The sequence below is a fragment of the Caloenas nicobarica genome, chromosome 1, assembly GCF_036013445.1.
Source record: "Caloenas nicobarica isolate bCalNic1 chromosome 1, bCalNic1.hap1, whole genome shotgun sequence".
Classification (NCBI taxonomy): Eukaryota; Metazoa; Chordata; class Aves; order Columbiformes; family Columbidae; genus Caloenas; species Caloenas nicobarica.
The window spans coordinates 83,952,511-83,972,688 of NC_088245.1; the positions used below are offsets into that span (position 1 = coordinate 83,952,511).

At 44.8% G+C, this 20,178-nt stretch overlaps 2 protein-coding genes across 5 annotated transcripts in view; one reads left to right on the forward strand and one right to left on the reverse strand.

Moving 5' to 3' along the window:
- The window catches only part of BPGM (bisphosphoglycerate mutase), a 39,719-nt gene that overhangs the window by 15,778 nt on the left and 3,763 nt on the right, over positions 1–20,178 (reverse strand). The window contains exon 1 of one of the 4 annotated variants that reach the window (XM_065626977.1): positions 551–729. The exons of 1 other annotated variant lie outside the window; for it this stretch is intronic. The gene's annotated coding sequence lies outside the window, so the exon portion shown is untranslated. Of the gene's footprint in view, positions 1–49; positions 198–550; positions 730–20,178 lie in introns of those variants that run through there. 2 more of the 4 variants (XM_065626980.1, XM_065626982.1) reach the window with 2 other exon arrangements.
- On the forward strand, positions 12,286–19,067 carry LOC135995048 (aldo-keto reductase family 1 member B1-like). The gene is given in 13 exon segments (XM_065646017.1): positions 12,286–12,315; positions 12,660–12,827; positions 14,319–14,435; positions 15,734–15,796; positions 15,798–15,818; positions 16,479–16,601; positions 17,064–17,077; positions 17,079–17,159; positions 17,321–17,420; positions 17,939–18,022; positions 18,502–18,517; positions 18,520–18,583; positions 19,025–19,067. Coding segments are annotated over 13 exon segments (924 nt in total).

Here is a 20,178-nt window from a genome sequence, read left to right on the forward strand (position 1 = left end):
CACAGGTGCTCATTTCCAGGACTCCTCGCTCCAACCAGCACAAGCTCACCTGCCCAGCCCTCCCATAAAACATCCCTGTGCGGTGCACCTGTGTCTCTTGGCCTTCCCTGAGAACAGAGCCTTACCCAGAAGTGGGGCAGCCTCTCCCATACACACACAAAAACACAGGACGCTGCCCAGGAGCAGGGCAGCAACTCCCACCCACGAAGTGCCCCACACCTACTGCCCCCACAGGAAGGCAGCACCTGCGCCGGGCCCCAGCACCAACACCTCTCCCCTCAGGTGACCCCCCCACACACACATCGGGCCGGCTCCGCGTCCCTACACCCGCCAAAGGAGCCCGCCTGCACCCCCCGCCTCAGGGAGTCTCCCCCGGGCCCCGACAGCCCCTCTCCGCCCGGAGCGCCTGCGCAACCCCTCCGAGGGAGCACCCCCAGCCGCCCCGGCTCCCTCCTTGCCCCGCAGGGAGCTCCTCCCCCGCTAACCGTCCTCCCCCCGCGCTCGTTCCTCGGCTTCAAACAATTAACAGGCTAAGCGCGCGCTGCCTTACAGAGACCGCCGCAGCCCGCCCGCCAGGAACGCCACAGCCGCGCTCCGCCGCCCGCCCCCGAGGCCGAAGCGAACCCCGTTCCGCCGTCACCGCCGCTGCCGCGCCGGGAGAGGGGGGGACCCCGCGTCCTAATGAGGCCCCGGCGTCCCCGCGCCCGCGAAGCTGGGGGTGCCCGATTGGCCGGCCCAGGGGATGAGCACCGCCCTCAGCCAATGAGGTCGAGCCTGTGGGCGGTGACGCCACAGAGCGGCGTGCTGCCTACGGGCGCGCTAGGAGCCGAGCCACGCCCACTCCGGCCGAGCCCCCCCCCCGTGGCCGGTTCCCCAGCGCACTCGCGGCCCGCAGCTCTGCGCGGGGCTCCCTGTCCAGCGGAGCCGGCGGGTCTGCTGGTGTCATGTCCCTCCTCCGAGAAAATCAACGTCCTCAAAAATCAGGGCGACTTCCCTGCGCGGCATCACAGCAGAGATGTCGGACCCCGCTGCTCTTGCGGACACGCAAACGCGGGCGGCGCTTCACCGCTCTGTCGGCGCCACCGAGAAACGGGGTCACGGCAGCCTGTGCAGAACACGCCCGGAGGTAGCCCCGGGCCTCCGGCTTCTCCCGAAACCACCCCCGGTCCGGCTAACTCTGCATCAGCACCAAATGGGCGCTGCTCCTCCGAAGCCAGGGACCTCCGCGCACCCCCAGAGCACCTCCGCCTCTTCACCCACCGCCCGCGCTGGGCGCCGCGACAGCAGTCGGGAGGGCGGGCGCCGGGCCACCCGTGTGCCGTGTCAAGGAAGAGGCGAGCGAGGGAGCTGGGCGGCCCGCAGCCGCTGGAGCCCTCCCGCTCCCCTGCCCGGAGCCGCCTCGGCACCAAGGGGCATGGCACCAACGCCTTGGGCTGCCATCCAGTACCCTGACGTTCATTCCCAGGAGCTGAGGAAACAGGATCAGTCAGATGCGTTTTTTCCCAGGCAGGGCTCACTTTTTCTTCTGGCTTTCGGACCTTTTGTTTTTGGTGAGAAGCAAGGGTCCAAAATCTCATTACTCATAATGAAATCAGCAGGAAAAAAAAAATAGACGTGTGTCTTCCTAGCAGTCATGCTTGCTACCATCATACCCACAGGCTGTAATTCTTAGTTCTGTGTAATCAAAACACAAGTGGATGGAGCAGCTCTGACAAGAGACTGAGAGAAGTGGTGTGGGAAGGTGGTATCCCTTACTGCTTCTACTGCCATAGGCCTGCTTTTATTTTTAAAAAGAAGCAGAGCACATCTTTTATACATAATCAGATTCACATTTTCTTCTCTAAATGCGTACCTCTGAACAGTCACAATCTAAATTTCGAAGGGCCACAAACAATGTATACTAAATGTGCTCTCACCCTCTCTATAAAGGCAGACATAGAGGTGATCTTCCACTACTAATAGGTTAAAATGATAGCGCACGAAAACGAAAGATGTGCGATTCAGATTCTGACAAGAAACACAAGGAAATTTAAGAAAATTTGAGGCAGACGTGTTAAAATAATGTCTATAAAGTGCTGTGAGGAGAAAAGATGGTTTGGTTTGCACTTCCAGGGATTAGGTCCTAATCTGTCCATGGAAAAGAAGCACCAGCCAGAGAAAACACTGCTCCACTAGGCCCTCAGGATGGCACAGCACTAGGTGTGCTAAGTGATAGAGTGGCCAGGCTGTCAGTGAGCAGCATACTATGTCTCTTTGGTGCTTACTACACTGACTTTTTTCCTCATTTATTTGGCAAGCTCTGGAAAGCATCCTGCCTCTCAGGGAGAACATTTTCAATACTTTTCTGCAATACGGGAACTACAATAAAATCTGCTGCTTCTGCAAAATATTTCCACTGAATGTGAATTGCACTTACAGTTACACATATAATCCTTTTCATCTCAGCCACTAACTTCAACGATTACCTTTCATGTATATCAACTTTGTCTAAGACAAAACCTACAGTATAAAGCCAGTCCAGCCTAGGTAATCAAAGTTGTACTCTTAAGTTCACTATACCAGAAGAGTTTGACTTGCCACCCATCAGGTCAAACTGGTAAAAAGAAATTTTCCCACATGGTACTGTGTGATCACACACCTGCAATCACCCTGTCTCCAGTCAGATCAAACCTGTCTCCTCTTGTATAAACGTACTGGCAGTGCAGCTCTGAATATGGGTGCATCACAGGCAAACTGGTTGATTGACTTTGCAAGGAAAAGAACCAAAGGTCCTAGAGATAGAAAGAAAAATATCTGCTCTTGAGTATCAGCACTATGTATTTGCTGTACTTCAATAATTAAGAGTACAATTATGAAATATCATATGCCAATATGCAATCATAGCTACAAGTAAGCAGACAGCAACCCATGCGGCAAGCCAGGACCTCCATGGCCATTAAATACAGATTTCTTATCTCTATTAGTCTTTGAACAAAACCATTTCATTAGCATGGCAAAAACAGCCTAACGACTTTGACTCATGTTTCAAACAACGCAAGGACACAAGAGTCAAAGCCATATCCCGTGCTATCCCCGTGCGTGACTTCTTGCAGACAGCTACTCTCATTTGGCAGCTATTATCTCTCAGACCAGCTGGGCTGTGTTTTTCAGGGTCTCTGCTCTGGAGCCCTTCCTGGCTGTAGTGTTTAGTTGGAATGTTTATGGCAGAAGCAGTTCAGGAAACTCTTTTCCTCAACACATAAACTTCTGCTGGGGCACCAGTACAAGTGCACCACTCTGACGAAAGGCCTGGAGCTGAGCAAGGCAGAAACAGGAGAAAGCAGAACTGGAAAGAAAAATGGCCGATTAATGATTGATGAAAACTGTTGCAAACAGGAGCAGTTTTCACTGATTATGCCCTTGGTGCTTTTTCATAGAAGAGCTACTTTGTTCAAAGCTAGATCAAGTATTTACCATAGAGTGCTGCAGCCATACTCATTGTAATTCCCACAAGACCCTGAGCTCTTTGTTTATTTGTTATATGTTGTCTTTGTTTATTTGATATATGATCTGAATTCATTAGTAATTTCATCTTCAAAAGAAACTTCTGTAATCAACCGCTCACACTCTCTAATAACTCTGAAACTTTCTCTTTAAAACTTTATCCCCAGTGCTTTTCTACTGCATGAATTTGTACCTTCCCTCCTAGACTCTCCCTACTCTTTTCCACCTTCAGTTCTTGCCAGTGGCGTGCCTGTCCTCTCTCCCACCCAGGAGTGGGCCCAAGGAATACTCACTGTTTTTTTTGAAGGTGAACACATTCAGGCCATTTTCAACACTTGACAGTTTTTGCTCTACAAAAGTCCTACATCCTGTCTTTGTCTGTTATCCATACTACTGTTGTCTCACATTCCTCTGCAACTTTTCTGATGGTCCACTTTCATTCGGGGCCAAATTTGTATTGAGAAAGGTCTGGGAGTGCAACACACTATGCGGAGAGTTAAACACATCCTTATTTCTCCAAGAGGACTCAGAACATCGTAAAATCACTGGCTACATCCATCTCCCTGCCCATCACCCCCCATACACTGGTTACGTCTTCTCTTGTAAACTAAACACAAGCTTTATTTCTTGTAAGACATAACTGCAATGTGGACAGGGGCCTGGAAGCCTATGGTGTGTGTTAAACTCTCCTGTTAGCAAGGCAGTGCTACCCAGCAGGGATACCTCTCCTTACAGCACCACAGCCATCTTATCCATCCATGCCTTCAGTTTCCTTACCTATTCTTTTTACACCTATGCTTACTCAGTTTTTTTCTGGCTCAAAAGACCACTTTATTAACTGTTTTTTCAATCAGCTTCGTTCTTTCCATCCCAGGAAGAATACAAGTCCACAAGACATCAGTATCATGTTTTCACCAAAGCCTAGCCTCTAAACTACTTATTTAGCTGAATCCCAAGCAAACTTATGTGTATTCATGGACTGGAAGCTGTTTTCCTTCTTCCTGAGACCATAGCCACAGCTCATATAAAGTGCTGCACAGTCCTGTTGGCCTGAAGTCTTTCATACACCTCTATACACCAGACTCTGGTCTGTAATACAAGGAAAATAAAGCCTTCTCCACCAGGGCTCAGAGAGCACATAGCAGGCAAGGATGCACGAGTCCTACTTCTGTCTTTTTGTTGGAGCCACTCACCACGTCTTGCATTAACCAGACAAGTGGTTCTCAACGTTTTCTTGGCGCAAGCATGCCTATGCGTGGGTAATTTTTCATCACACACCTACCTCTATTTGCCAATATATCACAGTACCAAGTCTTAAACCAAGCCTATTATTACCTAAAACTTGGGGGTGCACCTGACAGAGCAGTGAGGCATACCTTGCATAGCAGTTAGTCACCCAATTACAATTCAAGCTCCTCAGCAAAGGGCCTTTTTCACCTTTTGTTTTACTAGTGCCTAATACAATGCTGCTTTCATATGTAAATACAGTGGGGCTTTCATCCTGCTTGGGTATGGAGGCAATATGTAACTTCACGCATCTCAGTGAATTCTCTTTATGTCAAAACCAGAAGCATAAGTCCATGTGGAGGCAAATATCCTACTTTTTTTTTTTCTTTAGTTCAATTGCTTGGAGGAAAAATCTGTTCAAAAAATGAGAAGTGAGTGTCTAAGCACTTAAAATAACCTTGCGTCTGTCACCAGAATCATAGCTTTAGTCTTTAAGTAAATGCAGTTTTTCTGAATCCTTAAGTACTGAATAAATTACTAAGAAAGAGAAAGAAAATACATAAAAGCCTTCACTATATGCAAAACAGATGGAGGGAAGCTGCTATGCGAGGCATTGTATTCTAAACCCAAAGTGGAAACTGAATTTCTTATGTAATCCCTACTGGTACTGGTAATGTTATTCTGAAGTAAAACTTGTGACTTCTGTATGTTCATCTGAAATCTTAACTCAAAAAATTATTTTATTTCTGCATATCCCAAGCTGAAAACATACACATGGGAAAACCACTACATTCTCTATGCCCTCAAAACCATTATATGGACATCTTCAAATAAACACCTTGCCACAACAGAAGCCTAGATGCTACAGGAAAGTGTATGGAACACAGCATTATGAAGGAACCCTCATGGATACAGTTTTAGCACCCCAAAATAGCTGGAAAAGAAGTTGTACAGGGTGCCAACAGCTGGGAAAACAAAATTCTTTCTCACCACCAGAAGTTTTTGCATTCCTAGAACAAGAAACACAATTTGAGGATCTATAAGGTTCACTTTTAAATTTTATGGGTTTGGAGTGGTTTACATTGCAGGTTTTCATTCAGAGCATTTCACTGTTTTATAGTCATAATACTGTAAAAATTAGCTTAATGTAGCAGCATCAAAAGCAAAGAAAATCCTGTGATGAATCTGCTTGGTCATTTTTTTACCCCATTATAAACAAAGTGGTGCAGACATCATCAGACATCAGTAAGAAACTGTCTGGGAAGAGATAATTTAAAAGGGCCACTGAAAAAAGAAAGCAGCAGGGTGGTGTCTAGTCTAGGCATGATAAGTTTGTTAAAAAACAGACTGGATAGCGCTGATACTAAAGCATGGTAAGAGCACATAAGCATCTGGGCAAACATAACCAAAAAGGTAAAATGGGAACTTCAGTGCCATTGCACAGAATGGCAAGAACCACAAACACACAAGACATATTCAAGTTTGCTTGCTTTTAGGAAAAATGAATGGCTCACCTCAAAAAAGCTACTCTAAAGTTTTATACTTCCATGTTACAATGAACCCTGGATTAAATAAGAACTTGCTGATGTGCGTGTGCAGAGCTACCTCTGTATTTCTTATGTTTGTTTTCTCACAAACAGTCTACAAATCACAACGATTTGTCGTGCGCTTACCTTTCTTTCCATGGTATGTAGCTCTCTTGCACCATACCAGTTTACAAAACAAGCCTGACTGATGTTTAGTTTGGTTTTGAGTAGAGCGCAAAAATGAGTTTCCTGTATAAAAAATCTGTCCTTGTGTGCCATGATTAGATAATAGAAAAAGACCAAGTCGTGCTGTTCTACTTTACTGTAACTTCTCAGAATTCAGCGGAGCTGCTCCTGACTTTAAAAAGCAGCAAAACGAAGACTCTTTTTTACAGGATTGTTTCCCAGGAAACTTTAGGAGTCAGGTTGCTAAATAAATGGCTGTGTATCACAAGTTAATTCATGCTCCTCCCTTACCCCCCATTTCTTTAACAAAAAAGGAATATGAGTGGAAAGGCAGACAGGACTAATAAATGGGGAGTCAGGATATTCAACTTCCCAGAATTTTTCGAGTCTAATTTTCATCTCACACCTGGTTTACTCACATGGAAATCCATTCATTTAAATAATTTTGTGCCTGACTTTCACCATTTTTTTAAATTCAGAATTAGTCTATTCCTCTCTATTGCCATCAGATCTAGCTGACTGCAGAAGAGCCTGGAAAAAATATTTTGCCTGTAATTCAGCATCTCCTCTTTATATTAGAAAAAACACACTTTTCTGCTTCCCAGAGACACAAGGTACTATCCAACATTTAGCATTTTGATTAGATCAAGTATTTGTTTAAACATTCAGTACTGCTGTCATTATTCTTCTTTGTGGAAACTTGCATATGCAACATACCAAAGAAGTAACTGAGCCAAGATCAATTCAATGGATCTGTGAGAACAAAACCAGAGCAGTGCGGTCTGCCCGTCTTAAGAAGGCATTTGCAGAAGTAGCATATATCTGGTAACAAACTGTGTACCTTAGGGGTGGGGTCAGGGGGAGTGAGAGAGGCAGAGAGGGTTATAATACCTCTAAAAAGGTACCATAAAATGAGGCCCATGCTATCTGACTGAGGTCTCTTGCCCTTCTAAAGATATATGTACTCAGAAACTTAGACGTGAAGAAGCCACTTTGTCTGGTCTTCTGGGTTACATCTAGTTTACAGGGCAGCTGGGAGCATACACAGGCCAAATTAATTTTCCTGGTTTATGCAGCAACCCACACCTGGCCACCATCTTCTCCCATCCTTCTGGGTTACAGACACGTTCTGGTTACAGGGCAAGCAAGAGTCCTCAGACAAGATAGTAGCTGGAAGCATCCTGCCAGAACAATGTGCAGCTCATGGCCTCCTCCCTGAATGCCCTGAATTACTTCTGGAAATGACAGATGCTGAGAGCACAGAGGCCCATCTGACCAACTCCAAACCTGGAGCATACAGCAAAATAACTGCAGATCTGTGGATTAGTGAAGGACAATAAGCTAAACTTTTGTGGGAATCACTGGACCTTCCACATCCCCACTAAATGTTCATATTGCCCATGGGTCCTGCCATTTGACAGGAGAAAGACCACATGAGGTTCTGCCCTCATATTCACAAAACCTGAGAAACTAAGCCAGCTAAAACAATCTGGCGCCCCTGTTGTATACAAGTCCAGGTTATAAAGCAATTTCTATTCAGCTCTAATTGCGCAGATTCCACAGTGGTATTTTTCATGTTTTTCCTAATCAAGATGAACTCATTGTTTTCACTATGTGCTTCATTTTGTTTTGTTTTTCAAATATGAGAAAAATATTTTGTGTTTCAGAAATGGAAAACATACACCTTCCTCCACTCTTAAGGCATTTGAAGCCCCCCTTTTCTTGTCAAAACTAAACACAGCTGATTGCTGGAACTTGAAATGGAGCATGAAAATATTTTTCCATGAGGACAAGAGCGTCCTCTAGGCAAGAAAAATAGCAGACTGTTCTCAAAAGTTATGAGCTTTGGAAAATGTACAGGCTCCATATATGAGAGAGGAAAATCTTAATCCTGTGATAGCCATGCCTACCAACAGAAGTGGACAGGAATGTAAGTCTGGGATGGGCAAATTTTTCATTTGCAGATGAGTGGGGTTTGCAGGCTGGCCATAGTGTCCAGCTGAAATTGCTTATCCCCTCATTACAAAATCCATTCTTCCACAGAAACAACTGAGAAGGTATGGTCTTTGTTGATGCTTTGGTGCCTGCTCTTTTCACAGGGCTTGACGTAGAGAAAACAAACCAAAGCATTTGCCAGTCTCAAGTAATTTGACCTCTCCGGTCTACGATCAGAAGGTTTCTTTTTACAAGTTTGAGAAAAGACACAGAAGACGCTGAAATGCTTCAGCTTCCACAGCAACCAATCCTGGCCTGTGCAAGGAAGTTGCACTTTAATTAAACCAGTTAAAAAAATGATGCTGTTAAATTAATGCTAGGTCTGTGGGAGGATAGATGTTATTTTGCTGAAGAGTATTTTCTACTGTTTTAACTGAAGTGGTAAGAAATAGATTTAAGCGAAATCAATGTACAACGTACTTCAACTGATATATGTCCAAAAAAGGCATTTGCATCAACATAATGGAACAGCACAAGATTTTCATGTAGACAAGGCTCAGAAGAAAATGTAACCATATACTATTTTGGGAATACTGTGAACACGCCTTGTTTTGCCCTTGTCTGCTGTCAACACCTCCTCCACTGCCTCCAGGGATCTGCCCCCCACTGCCTGACAGTTTTATTAACTATCTTTTCCTGTTTTATTTACCCTCAGGTACCCACTTGCTGCCAAGTTACACTTATCAGCAAACCACCGCATTTGATGTAGCTCTCAGAACTGTAGCTTCCTGCAGTTCTGCTAAGTTAAAACGTTCCTCTTCAAGGTAGTTTCAAGCTAATGTTCCACAGACTTTCCCCTATTTCCTCCATTTGTAACAGTAATAGTTACTACAGCTTCAGAGCCAGACTGGCTGGGGTTTCCTCAGAAACCAAAATATATTGCTTCAGACTGCTTGTGTGTCTGATGCTGTGGAAATGTCAGAATTTGACTACTCCCTCTGGGAAGTCCATCCCTGTCCACAGAGTGACACACAGTGACTGAACAAAAAGTACAAAGGCGGCCATAAACCATTTTTAGCAGCTCTGCTTTCTTAGCTTGGCATGGTATGCCAGCACCTGTTCAATCAGCTCGAGCCTACTGGTTTACACTACAGAGTGGGTAAAGCGCTTGGGAAAAGGTCAGTTCTTATTCTTCCTGCTGTTCTTGGTTCCCTCCCCGAGATGCCAGGATGCTCAGGCCAGGATGGGATGCAGATCCTGAGGAATTTCGTCTCCCCCATTGTGCCCAAGCCACCACCACAGCTGCATCATGAGCTTCGGTGGCAGAACAGAAGGGATCTCTGATGATGAAGCACTGAAAAACGTAGACCATGTTGAAATTGTGACATCCGGGCATTCTGAGGACTTCAGGGCCAACATATAAAATAGGTTAGACAGAGTTGATATTAGACTGGCTGAACAAAGAGAGAACTGACACTGTTGGCAGACATTTTAACAAAAAGCTTGTGTTATGCTGTTGAATTAATGGCAAATCTCCCAAAGGAAGTAGCCCCTGGCTGCAAATGTATACTTGACAACTGTGTGAGCCAGCACAGGAACCACCACAAAACCATAGATGAAATACAAAGAGCAAATTCATTTTTGTTACCTCACCAACTGGGGGATGCTGAAAGCAGCACCCGGGCAGAGGCACACAAGTGGGGATGCAGCTGCCGCGGGGCTCGGTCCATGCTAGAGGATCACCGAACCTGCTGTTTGTCCTTGTTTTTCAGAGATTCGCACAGGCCTAGTTTACCACTATGCTTTGATCTTTCCCACAGCAGGGCAGGAATCTCAATCATGTTTGATAGGGTGCCTCTGAGTCTATCACAAGCCTCTGTTATCGGAACACAGATGTTCTACTTGTCAAGCACAGAAGACTAAACAACAATTAGCATGATATATGTGTTTTTCTACACCTCAGCTGCAAGTCACTTGAGCATGTTTACAATCCTCCTCGCCAATCTCCTGTTATTTTCCCGCAACGACCCAACTCTGTACAGCACATGCTGCTTCCTACGAGCTGTAGACAGCTCACAATCTGCAATGATTGCTAAAGTCAAAACCAAGCCGGAGGTGCCGAGCACATTAGAACACTACCAGTTGTAGTAAATCCAACCAGTCTAAATTTCAGACATTCTGTTTCCCCTGGGATATACAACATGTTGTAAGTAAGTGTTCTGTTAACAGGAGGGAGAAAACAGACTTGATTTACCCCCCTCCACCTGGCGCATATAGCACGGCTTTGAAAGCTTAAGTTTTGGAACACCTTTGAGAAAAGTGGTGAGTTGAGGCAGGAAAAGCAGTCTCATACATTTCAGTGCAAAAGACAACAGGGAAACAGAAATTCTTTTATGTGCCTTTTAGGATCAGACAATTCAGAAAGTTGGTATGTTAGTGACAATTTCTAATTTCCTCTTCAAAACTCAGGTTGTATCTTTTGAGTCCCTACCAGAAAATTTTCACACCTACTTATTTATTACAAATGTAAGCCACCTTCATTATTTTTCTTTTTATCCTTTTTAGGAAAAGATCTAGATGAAGAGAGATTTCCACCTTCTAGTTATTACAAAATCTAAGGAACGCAATATGCAATTCAATCTGCTGAGACATTATTTAAGAAATTCAAAAGCAGCAGTCACACACAAGTGTAATTCTGCCCCCATGTGGCAAATATTAAAATACACCTTCCCATCCTGCTCTATTTTTGTGCAAAATGATGTATCAGTTTATGACATTAATTATATATTACATCCACGATGACCACATAGCTACAGGGCACCTTTTCTCTTCTACACTTACATTTCTCTCCAGGTAGAATGAAACTCTCTTTTATGAATGCACTGGCCACTAAAAAACAAGCCATAGAGATATGCCTGTTGCCTGTACAATGAAAAAAGTGAAAAGAAAAAACAGGTAACTCTGCAGTTTTACAAGAGGGATGGTCCTGTTAAGATTGGGAAAAAATTGGGTACTTAGTTTTACTTCTCACCTATGCCACACGTGCCCTGCGTGAGCTTCCCTGTTTGCCCCTGTGACTCACTTCCCAGCCTATGAAGAACAGATACCATCACCTTTGTGTGGGGAGGTGAAAAGGAGCCACTTCTTCCTATGTAAACTCACACCGAGGTTTCTCTAGCCATCTCACTCCATCAGCATGCAGGGTATCAAGACTCTGCCAAGGGATGACCAGCCCAGGCCACCATCACTGTCGTGGGGATGGAGTGCTCCAGCCAAAAGGGCTCAGTGCTTCCTCACCCCACAACCCCACAGCCATCAGCAAGTGAGCAGCTCCATGAGCTGAGAGCAAGGCCTCTGTCTCATCCCCTACCTCAGGACTCCTGTTCATTGACACATTTTGGGACAAGCCCCCAGCTTTATCAATGATAAACCATGGGCTGAAGTACCACTGAAAGAAACAGGCTCCATCTGATAACCGATGGGGTGAACTACAATAGCGTGCTGCAACACCCAGCATGTATCACAAGCGAGATACGAATGAACAACCCATGGCAGGAGCTGAAGCCTGCACAAACACAAGCCGAATCGGGGCACAGCCTCCCTTAGACAGCATCTTTTGATAAGGATCTTCACCAGAAGGTGAGGTCCACAGGGCACAATGCTGGATGGCCCAGTTGGATGATCGGCTCCACGATTTTTAATTGATTTCAGCTTTAATATTAACCTGTGTGAGTTGAGTCTGCAAAGCCACAGCCCTGTTTGCCAGAGATGGGAGGACCCAGAGAGCAGGCACCACTCCACCCTCTTCCCCTGGCCAGCGACAATGAGTCACTATTAAACCAGCTGAGCAAGAGGTGGCTGTAGCAGGGCTGCCCAGACAACGTGCAGGGCCCTGGCGACCTACATGCAGCTGAGCATCACAGCCAGGATGCCTCTCGTGGGGCTGGGAACCTGGAAGGTAACAGCTTCTAGAAAAGCACCAGTATTGCAGAGTTGCCTGGCAGAAAACTCTCTTCCCCCTGGGCCAGCTCTGGAGAACTATCCTGGTGTCTCAGGCTCTGCTCTCCTTGACTGTTGGGCTGAACCTGCATGGAAACAGGGCTGAAGACTGCCTTCAAGCCCTGGAGCCCACGTTTATGACTGCAAGAAATCCTGTTCTTGTAAAAGAAGAAAGTAGACGACCTCAGGTGGGGAGGGGGGCATTCCTTTCAGTAAGGCGTTTTTTCTATTTTTATTTTGCTCAGATAAAGGTATTTAATAGGTGCTGATTTGAGATTCTTAAGATTTATGCATTATTTTTAGTCCCCAGCTGGGAAAGTAACAGCTGCAGTGATAGTTACCACTGATGCTGGCTGCTGCCACTTTGACTGTGCCTACGTGTACCAGAATGAGAAGGAAGTTGGGGAAGGGAACCAGCAGAAAATCAAGGAAAGCGTTGTGAAACAAGAGGACCTCTTCATCGTCAGTAAGGTAAGGATCTGGTCTTCCACTCAGGGTAGGGGAATGCTTTGCTTACAGTTTTTCATAGTAGGAAGCTTAAGGACTGGAGACAAACTTTATGCTGTAGGATAAAGCAATTCATAACATCATCCAAGTCATTCCTGATACAAGCTTACAGCTTCACCCCATTCTGTATGGAGAGTTAGGAAGGATATGCTGTGTCTGTACCCTGCTGTGGTCTGTCACTCTGCTGAGGAGACCTGGAGGTGCTAGGGGATGGATGAGACAAGGCCATCTGCAGACCATTTGGTGAAGGGATGCAGGAAAAGGCAGTGGGCCAGGTGGTACCACCAAGGCAGAAACTCATGATACAAACGTCTGAGATCTCTTAGTGTCATGGACTGATATGGAGGCAGAACCAGTTTGGTAACAGCACCTCACTGACTGCTAAAGCACAGCAGAGGAGATGAGCCTGGCGGTGGCTGGTGCTTCTTCCAGCAGTTGGGCTCACAGTCCTGCCAAAGGGGTGTTTCTGCTGTGTGAGGAAGATGAGGTTCTGAGCACCTTGGGACAGTGCAATCTGCTCAGCCCCTGTCCAAAGGAAGGTGTGGTTGGTGAGTTCTCTTTCTCTTGCTTACTCATGAAAATGGGATATTAAGATGGATTATGAAGCTAATTTAGTAAAGACTGGTGCCAACCACTTCTTTGTGGCTTGCCTTTTTTTTTTTCCTTGGCTTTGCCTAAATTTTTTACAGGAAATGTACAAATGGTCAAATCTGACAGAAAGCTTTCTTGAGCTAAGCCATCCTCTGTGGCAATTGAAAATGACTCACACAGAGATACAGACACACAGAGTTTGTGTCGGCAGCAAGAGCAGAGCCAGGCAGAGCTTTCTCAATTTATAGCTTTACAGATACAGGCCTGGACCAAGAGGTTAAACAGGATGTTTTTTTCATAAAATGTTCTTCCAAACACACCACACTCATCTTGACTGTTTTCAGTCATGTTCTCATGCATATCTTGTGGGCGGTCTTCCGGCCCAACATTCACACACCCATACATCCTTGGGGCAGTCTTCCAGCCCGAGATATCATTCTCATTCCTCCATGTATTCGTCAGCCCAGGCTATCACTCCTCACAAACATACAGCTCTGTATAACCTGTCCAAGGCCGCTTAATTTTGAATGATTGCTGTGATTTAATCATGTTAGTATTAGCCTTCCTTGACCATCCAGACAGTCATGTTAGTATTGATCTACTTTTATCATCCAGGTGGCTGGAGCCGTACGTCCTGCCGTTCCCACAATCCTCTTCTACACAAATCCGACCCTGCAATAGGAGTTTTTACTACAGATCTGCCTGATCTCATGAACTGCTACTGCACGTGCTGAATTCAATATCGTGTGCCAGTCCCATCACAGAGCAAGCCTGATCTGAAGAGCACTAGGATGCCCTAATTCCATATCGCCTCCCAAAAAAGATGGAGCATTTCTGTCCTGTGCAGGACAGAATGTGCACTAGCTGTGGTGCACATTTTATGAAAAACCTCTGGTGAACAGAGCATGCCAGAAGACTCTTGCCGACCTGAAACAGGATTACCCGGCTCTCTACCTCATGCACTGGCCTCTTGGGTTCAAGGCACAGTAACAGCAATGCCCTTGGCTCTCCCTCCTGGCAGACTTCCTCAACTGCCAGTGACGCAGCACTATTGCTGCTCCAGTCCAGAAAGACCACGCGTTTATTGTGTGTACCAGCACTGCTCCGTGTTGCTTATTCAGATTTACTCTGGCCATGTGAGAGACAAGCTTTTGATCTCTAGCCCTGAGACTGCTGCTTGCAAAGCATCCTCCGCCCTTTTGATAGTGGGAGAGGCAGACCTAGCACTAAGATCAGGCCTTCCAGCTGCAAGCATAAGCTATGCCACTTTGCCTTTCTTTTACAAATCTGGAAATTACCCCTTGCAGGAAGGAGGGCTGTGCTTCACTGCCTGATAGTAGTTCTTCTCTATGAATGTTTCAGAATCATGGAGTGAAAGAATATGCTTCTGTTTTACGTTTCTCTCTTTAATCACCAAGCGCTTAACACAGTCCAGACTGAGCTGACTTTGCCTGTAGGAGCCTTAGTGTTGTTTCACAGACCTTGGATTTCAAAAGATAAAGCTTTTCGATACCAAACTTTTGCATACTACATGTACTTAACGATTTATGTCAGTTTGTGTGTATATATATACATATATACCCTTAGCCTTTCCTTTCTGCTACACCCAGATCAAAATCTCTGCCTAACGCTTTTGAACTCAATTTCATTCCATTATCTCAATATTGCCTTAGTTAGCTTTATGTGGACAAGGTTGTCAAGTGAAACCGCGTAATATTGTGGCATCTAGAAAATTTCAACCATTCAAAATGCTTTGGCCATGCTGTCTAGTTACAGGCTGTTCTAATTTTCCTAATACAGCAACTTAAACAGTAAGCCTCCCCATGGGAAATTGCTCAGATGTACCTTTTTCAGCAGATGTACTCCAGTATAAATGTGTATATCCACAGAACCAAAGTCTATCCTCCATATACCTTTTTAAAAACAACTGAAGAAGCTATTATTCCTAAACATGCATAACAGAACATGGCATGAAGTGAACTTGTGTAAGACTCCAGGATATTGTTCTATGAATAAATGTCTTCCCTGCATGCATTTTGTGGAACATTACTTCAATGGCTGCAGCAGAAATACCTGTCTTTGTTGAGATAGTAAGTAGCAAAAATGTAATGACCCTGCATGATCTAAGAATAAGAAATGGCTAAAGAATTACGTTACGATGAGAATGATGAGGTTGTTTCGTGCACTATTAGCTTTAGCTCCTTACATTTCTGTTTGGTTCTTTTACATAGCTGGCGTCCCAACAGAGATTATTTCAAGCATTTCTTTCTCATGGACAGGCAGGACAAGATGAGCTGTTTCCCACAGATGGCAGAGGCATGTCTATACCTGGCAAAAGTGATGATAGTTCTACAGACATGGGAGGTAAGTTCAGCCACAGCAGAAGAGATGCATCCTCTGTCCTCATCAGCCTCTTCCATGTTTTCATTAGTTTCAGCACAGAACTGTTGTCTCATGCATGTATAATTAGTTGAAAGGAACACAAGGCAGTATAAAGCAGCTTTTCATAATATCCATGCTTAGTCATTACCTAGTTATTCCTTTTCCATGAGTGCCTGACCCACATTGAGCTGCACAATCACTTTCAGTGGAGCTGCAGATGAGACTGAGGTTACAAAAAGTTCATTGTTTGACGATCACAACTCTACAATTGTCTTCACCACAGTTCTTACACCTTTCTTGAATTGCTCAAAAAAAAATGACAGAAACAAAGACATTTTAGTTTGAGATCTTGCCTACAGCGTGGGGTACTGCCCTTCAGTGCTTGCACAATAGTGGATTACTGACTGTTATTCTGTTTCTCATGCAACTTGGTGTGAATTTCCACAAACTCAGTGAATGAGAATTTGGGCTTGGGTGAGATGGCAGTAATGTACCAGTACTTGCTCTTCCCTCCAAGAACTTTGCAACTCTAAATAGCAATTTTGTGCTGCTCATGATGGGAAACAAGCCACATCAGGAAGAACATCTTATTCGTGATCGGTCTTGCATACCAGATGATGATTTTGCCCATCTTTATGTTAGGCCATGGAAGAGCTGGTGGATGCTGGTCTGGTAAAAGCCATCGGGATCTCCAAATTTAACCACAAGCAGACTGAAAGAATCCTGAACAAGCCAGGACTGAAGTACAAGCCTGCAAATAACCAGGTAAACTGGTAAGCGACTGCAGGTGAATAGTTTTCAGAGATTATAAAGATCTGATTACAGTTGAATGAGGAGACAGAAAAAGGAAGAATGAAGTAGACACAGCACATACTCTAAATCCCACTCTGTGGATATTTCTGAGTACCCAAGGCACTCAGATACTTCATTCTTTGTCTCACCTTGCTGAACCACTGTTTACAAATTTTGGAGTATTTCCCTGGAAACTTTCTTTCTGGAAGAATAAAGAACCCAGAGATAAGCTTTGTGAAACTCCCACAGCAAAACTTGTATACGCATTTTGTGTAAAAATAGGTGTCTTCAATACTAAGGACGCATATTACCAAGCACGTCACTGGTAAATTAGGGGAAAAGACAGCCTCTAATTGAATTAGGAGATAATCCACAGAGCACAACAATATTACAACAGTTCTTCCACTATCAACCTGTGTGCCTTTGTGTTGGCAGGTCGAATGTCATCCAGGAGACGCTGATTAAGTACTGTCAATCCAAAGGGATTGCTGTAACAACCTACTGTCACCTTGGCTCTCCTGACAGGCCACGGTAAGAATGCTTTGCAATTCGCAAGGGAGCTGGTATGGATTATGCTGGTAACATTGAGTCTACAACTGCACTACTAATCATTCCTCTAGATACACATCTCTGTTGCTAGGCTGGATCTTTCTATGCAAGTTTCTTGCCACTGATTTCTTTTCTCTGTGTAGGGCTAAACCAGAGGATGCTTCCATTCTGGATGACCCCAAGATCAAAGAGATCACAGCCAAGCACAACAAAACCCCAGCACAGATAGGTAGGTGCAGTACAGTGGATACCCCTTCCTATAACACAGCCATTAAAGAAAACAGAGCTGAGGACTAGGTAGAACCTCCATTCGTTCCCCATGGATTGCGACATTCCTTTGATTTTTCTCTAACAATGCAGATTTTTTTCTTATATGGCCTCCAAGACATGACACTATTATCTCTTTGGCCCTTGAAAAGATTTTTGACCCAACTTCAGATACCACTTCCCCTCTCAAGTCCTCTTGCAGAGAATGGAAGCCTTCCATGGACTGCTGAAAGTCCAGGTGGGAAGAAAAGGAACTAACTGTCTCAAAACTGAACGGGAAAGGAGGCCTGCCATGTGTGCCTCCACCGATTCCCTCTTCACTCTCCAGGAAGTGCTACCTAGGCCACAGGGACAGGAATTATTTGAAATGCAGCTCCACATAAAGGGTTTAGTTCTACTGAAATATTGACTCAATGGCAAACAGCTGTTGGAACAGGCTCTGCTTCCTCCAGAGCAGAAGCTGTCCTCTCTGGCTCAGTTGTCTATTCCTGTAGATTCTCCTTCGCTTCCAGATCCAAAGAAATGTGATTGCAATTCCCAAGTCTGTCACACCACAGCGTATTGTGGAGAACTTCAAGGTGAGTGATTACGGGTGACCTGGGTGCTGCCCTTCATGGTTGGCATGGCCTCGCCCTGCAGAGCAAGCAGTGATCCTTTCTCACCCTTCCCAAGTCCTCCTCAGGCAAGAGGACTGGGTTTTTTGTTTCTTTATGCTTACCGACACTCTACAGAGGGATAAGCCAAGCCGACTTTTGGAGAGGACATGTGAACAGGTCTTATATGATATTTCCTGTTCTGTGGCTTGTGGATGAATTGGCAGGCACAGTTTACTTGAAGCCCACAGACAGTAACATGCCAGAAAAGTCTTATATAAGAATAAACAATGTTCATAAAATAGTTCTTGTGTCCATAAAACAAGTTGTTCCTCTATCTGTTAATTCAGTGGTCCATGACTGAAAATGGACCCTCCATAGTGTGGAGCTGTTCTCTAATCTTGTCTTTCTTCACAATGTTTTGATCTCTCAAAGAGGTGTTTTCCAGCTGTTTCTCTTGCTAGGTGTTTGACTTTGAAATGACAAAGAGGAGATGGCAACCCAGCTCAGCTTTAACAGAAACTGGAGGATCTGTAAAATGATCATGTAAGTAACACTGCTTGTTTCCTTCCAACTCTTAAATTTTGAATATACTTTACAAGGAATTCTATGTCACAGTTACTAGGTAGCATGAAATTCAGTCCATTTAAAAATCATGCCAACTCAAATTCCAGCTGGTTTGTCCCAAAAATACTTTTTCAGGAGAGGGTTTAATATTTTCATTTTAAAAACAAAATGAAAACGAACTACATTCTCATTTTGAATTCAGTTTCCAGGAAATTCTCTGTAACTTGAATTACAAAAAAATGGGTTCTGGATGTTCATTTCATGTTTGTCTGTATTAACGAAATAAGGACACATATCTCCACATATCCTTACCTGACACAGATCTTCCCTTGGTGGCTCCTCCATGCACCTAATGCACCTCTGTATAACATTTGGATCTATATAACCCATGAAAATAACATTCCCTCCAATTTCTTTCAGGTTCAAAACTCACAAGAAGTACCCTTTCCATGCAGAATACTGAAGATGGTTGTAGCATGGCCTTCACTAGACCTCTGGTGTCTCATGTGCCTCTGCTCTAACTGTGAGCTATTTATCTAGTTTTCTTCCTACATCTATCTGCCCTGCTACTGCCAGTGAAGACAAACGATGTTTATCCCACTAAATTTGTTTGAGTCCTTTTTTTGGAAGAAGAGTATTTTCTACAGAACAAAATGTGGGATGTAATATTTTTCTGCTTATTAGAAGAGAGGCTTACTACTGAAGAGCCTAGGAAGAGCTGCTAAGCAGAAAATGGCGACAGTTTGTACCACCATTCAGTAATTGCCTTCAGGCTTGCCTCAGCAGAAACCAGATGTTGACAAAACACAAACAAAAAAACCTATGCACCCACAATTTCATCAGAAGTATCTCATATTTTAAATAAAATTAATTTTAGAATGCAAAAATATTATTGGCTGAAAGTCTTCCGTCTACAGTAAGAAAAACCCAAAACCCTTCTACCCAGAGACACACAGAGAGGTCAGCTGCGGTCACCTGCACTTCAGGGACACAGATCCTCCCTGGCACAACAAAGCCACTCGGTGCTTACTCCTGCAGGCACCAGAGGACAGACGGCCCTCACAGGAGACCCATGTTGCCCCCTCCCCACTGGACACCAGCTCCTCCAGCTCCGGCCACAGCCCCTAGAGGTGCCAGGGGGCATTCCAGATGCCACACAACCTGGGTGTCTGCCCCTTGGCTGGGAAGGCTCCGCCCCTCAGTGCTGAGCCCAAATCACCAGCATCTTAGGACCTTCTCTCCAAAATTTCCACTTTCAGTTCACAAAAGATATAGTTCAAGACCACGTGTTTCCCAGCTTCCTGAAGGAAGCAGCCCATAAAGCCCTCGGCAATCTCCAGCCAGAGGTGAGACATCCATCCTGTGAAAAAACATATCATGCTACTGAACCCAGTAAGGGTACAATATTTACTGTGGCATGGGACCCAAAGATTTAAGGAAGTTCTACCACCCTTCACAACCACCCTCCTTCCCTTGGAAACCTCCTGCTCGAACACTTGCTCTAACTCACAGCAGAGCCACCACTGTGGGCACAGTCACACAAATCCATCCAGACGCTCCCTGGCTAATGGCAG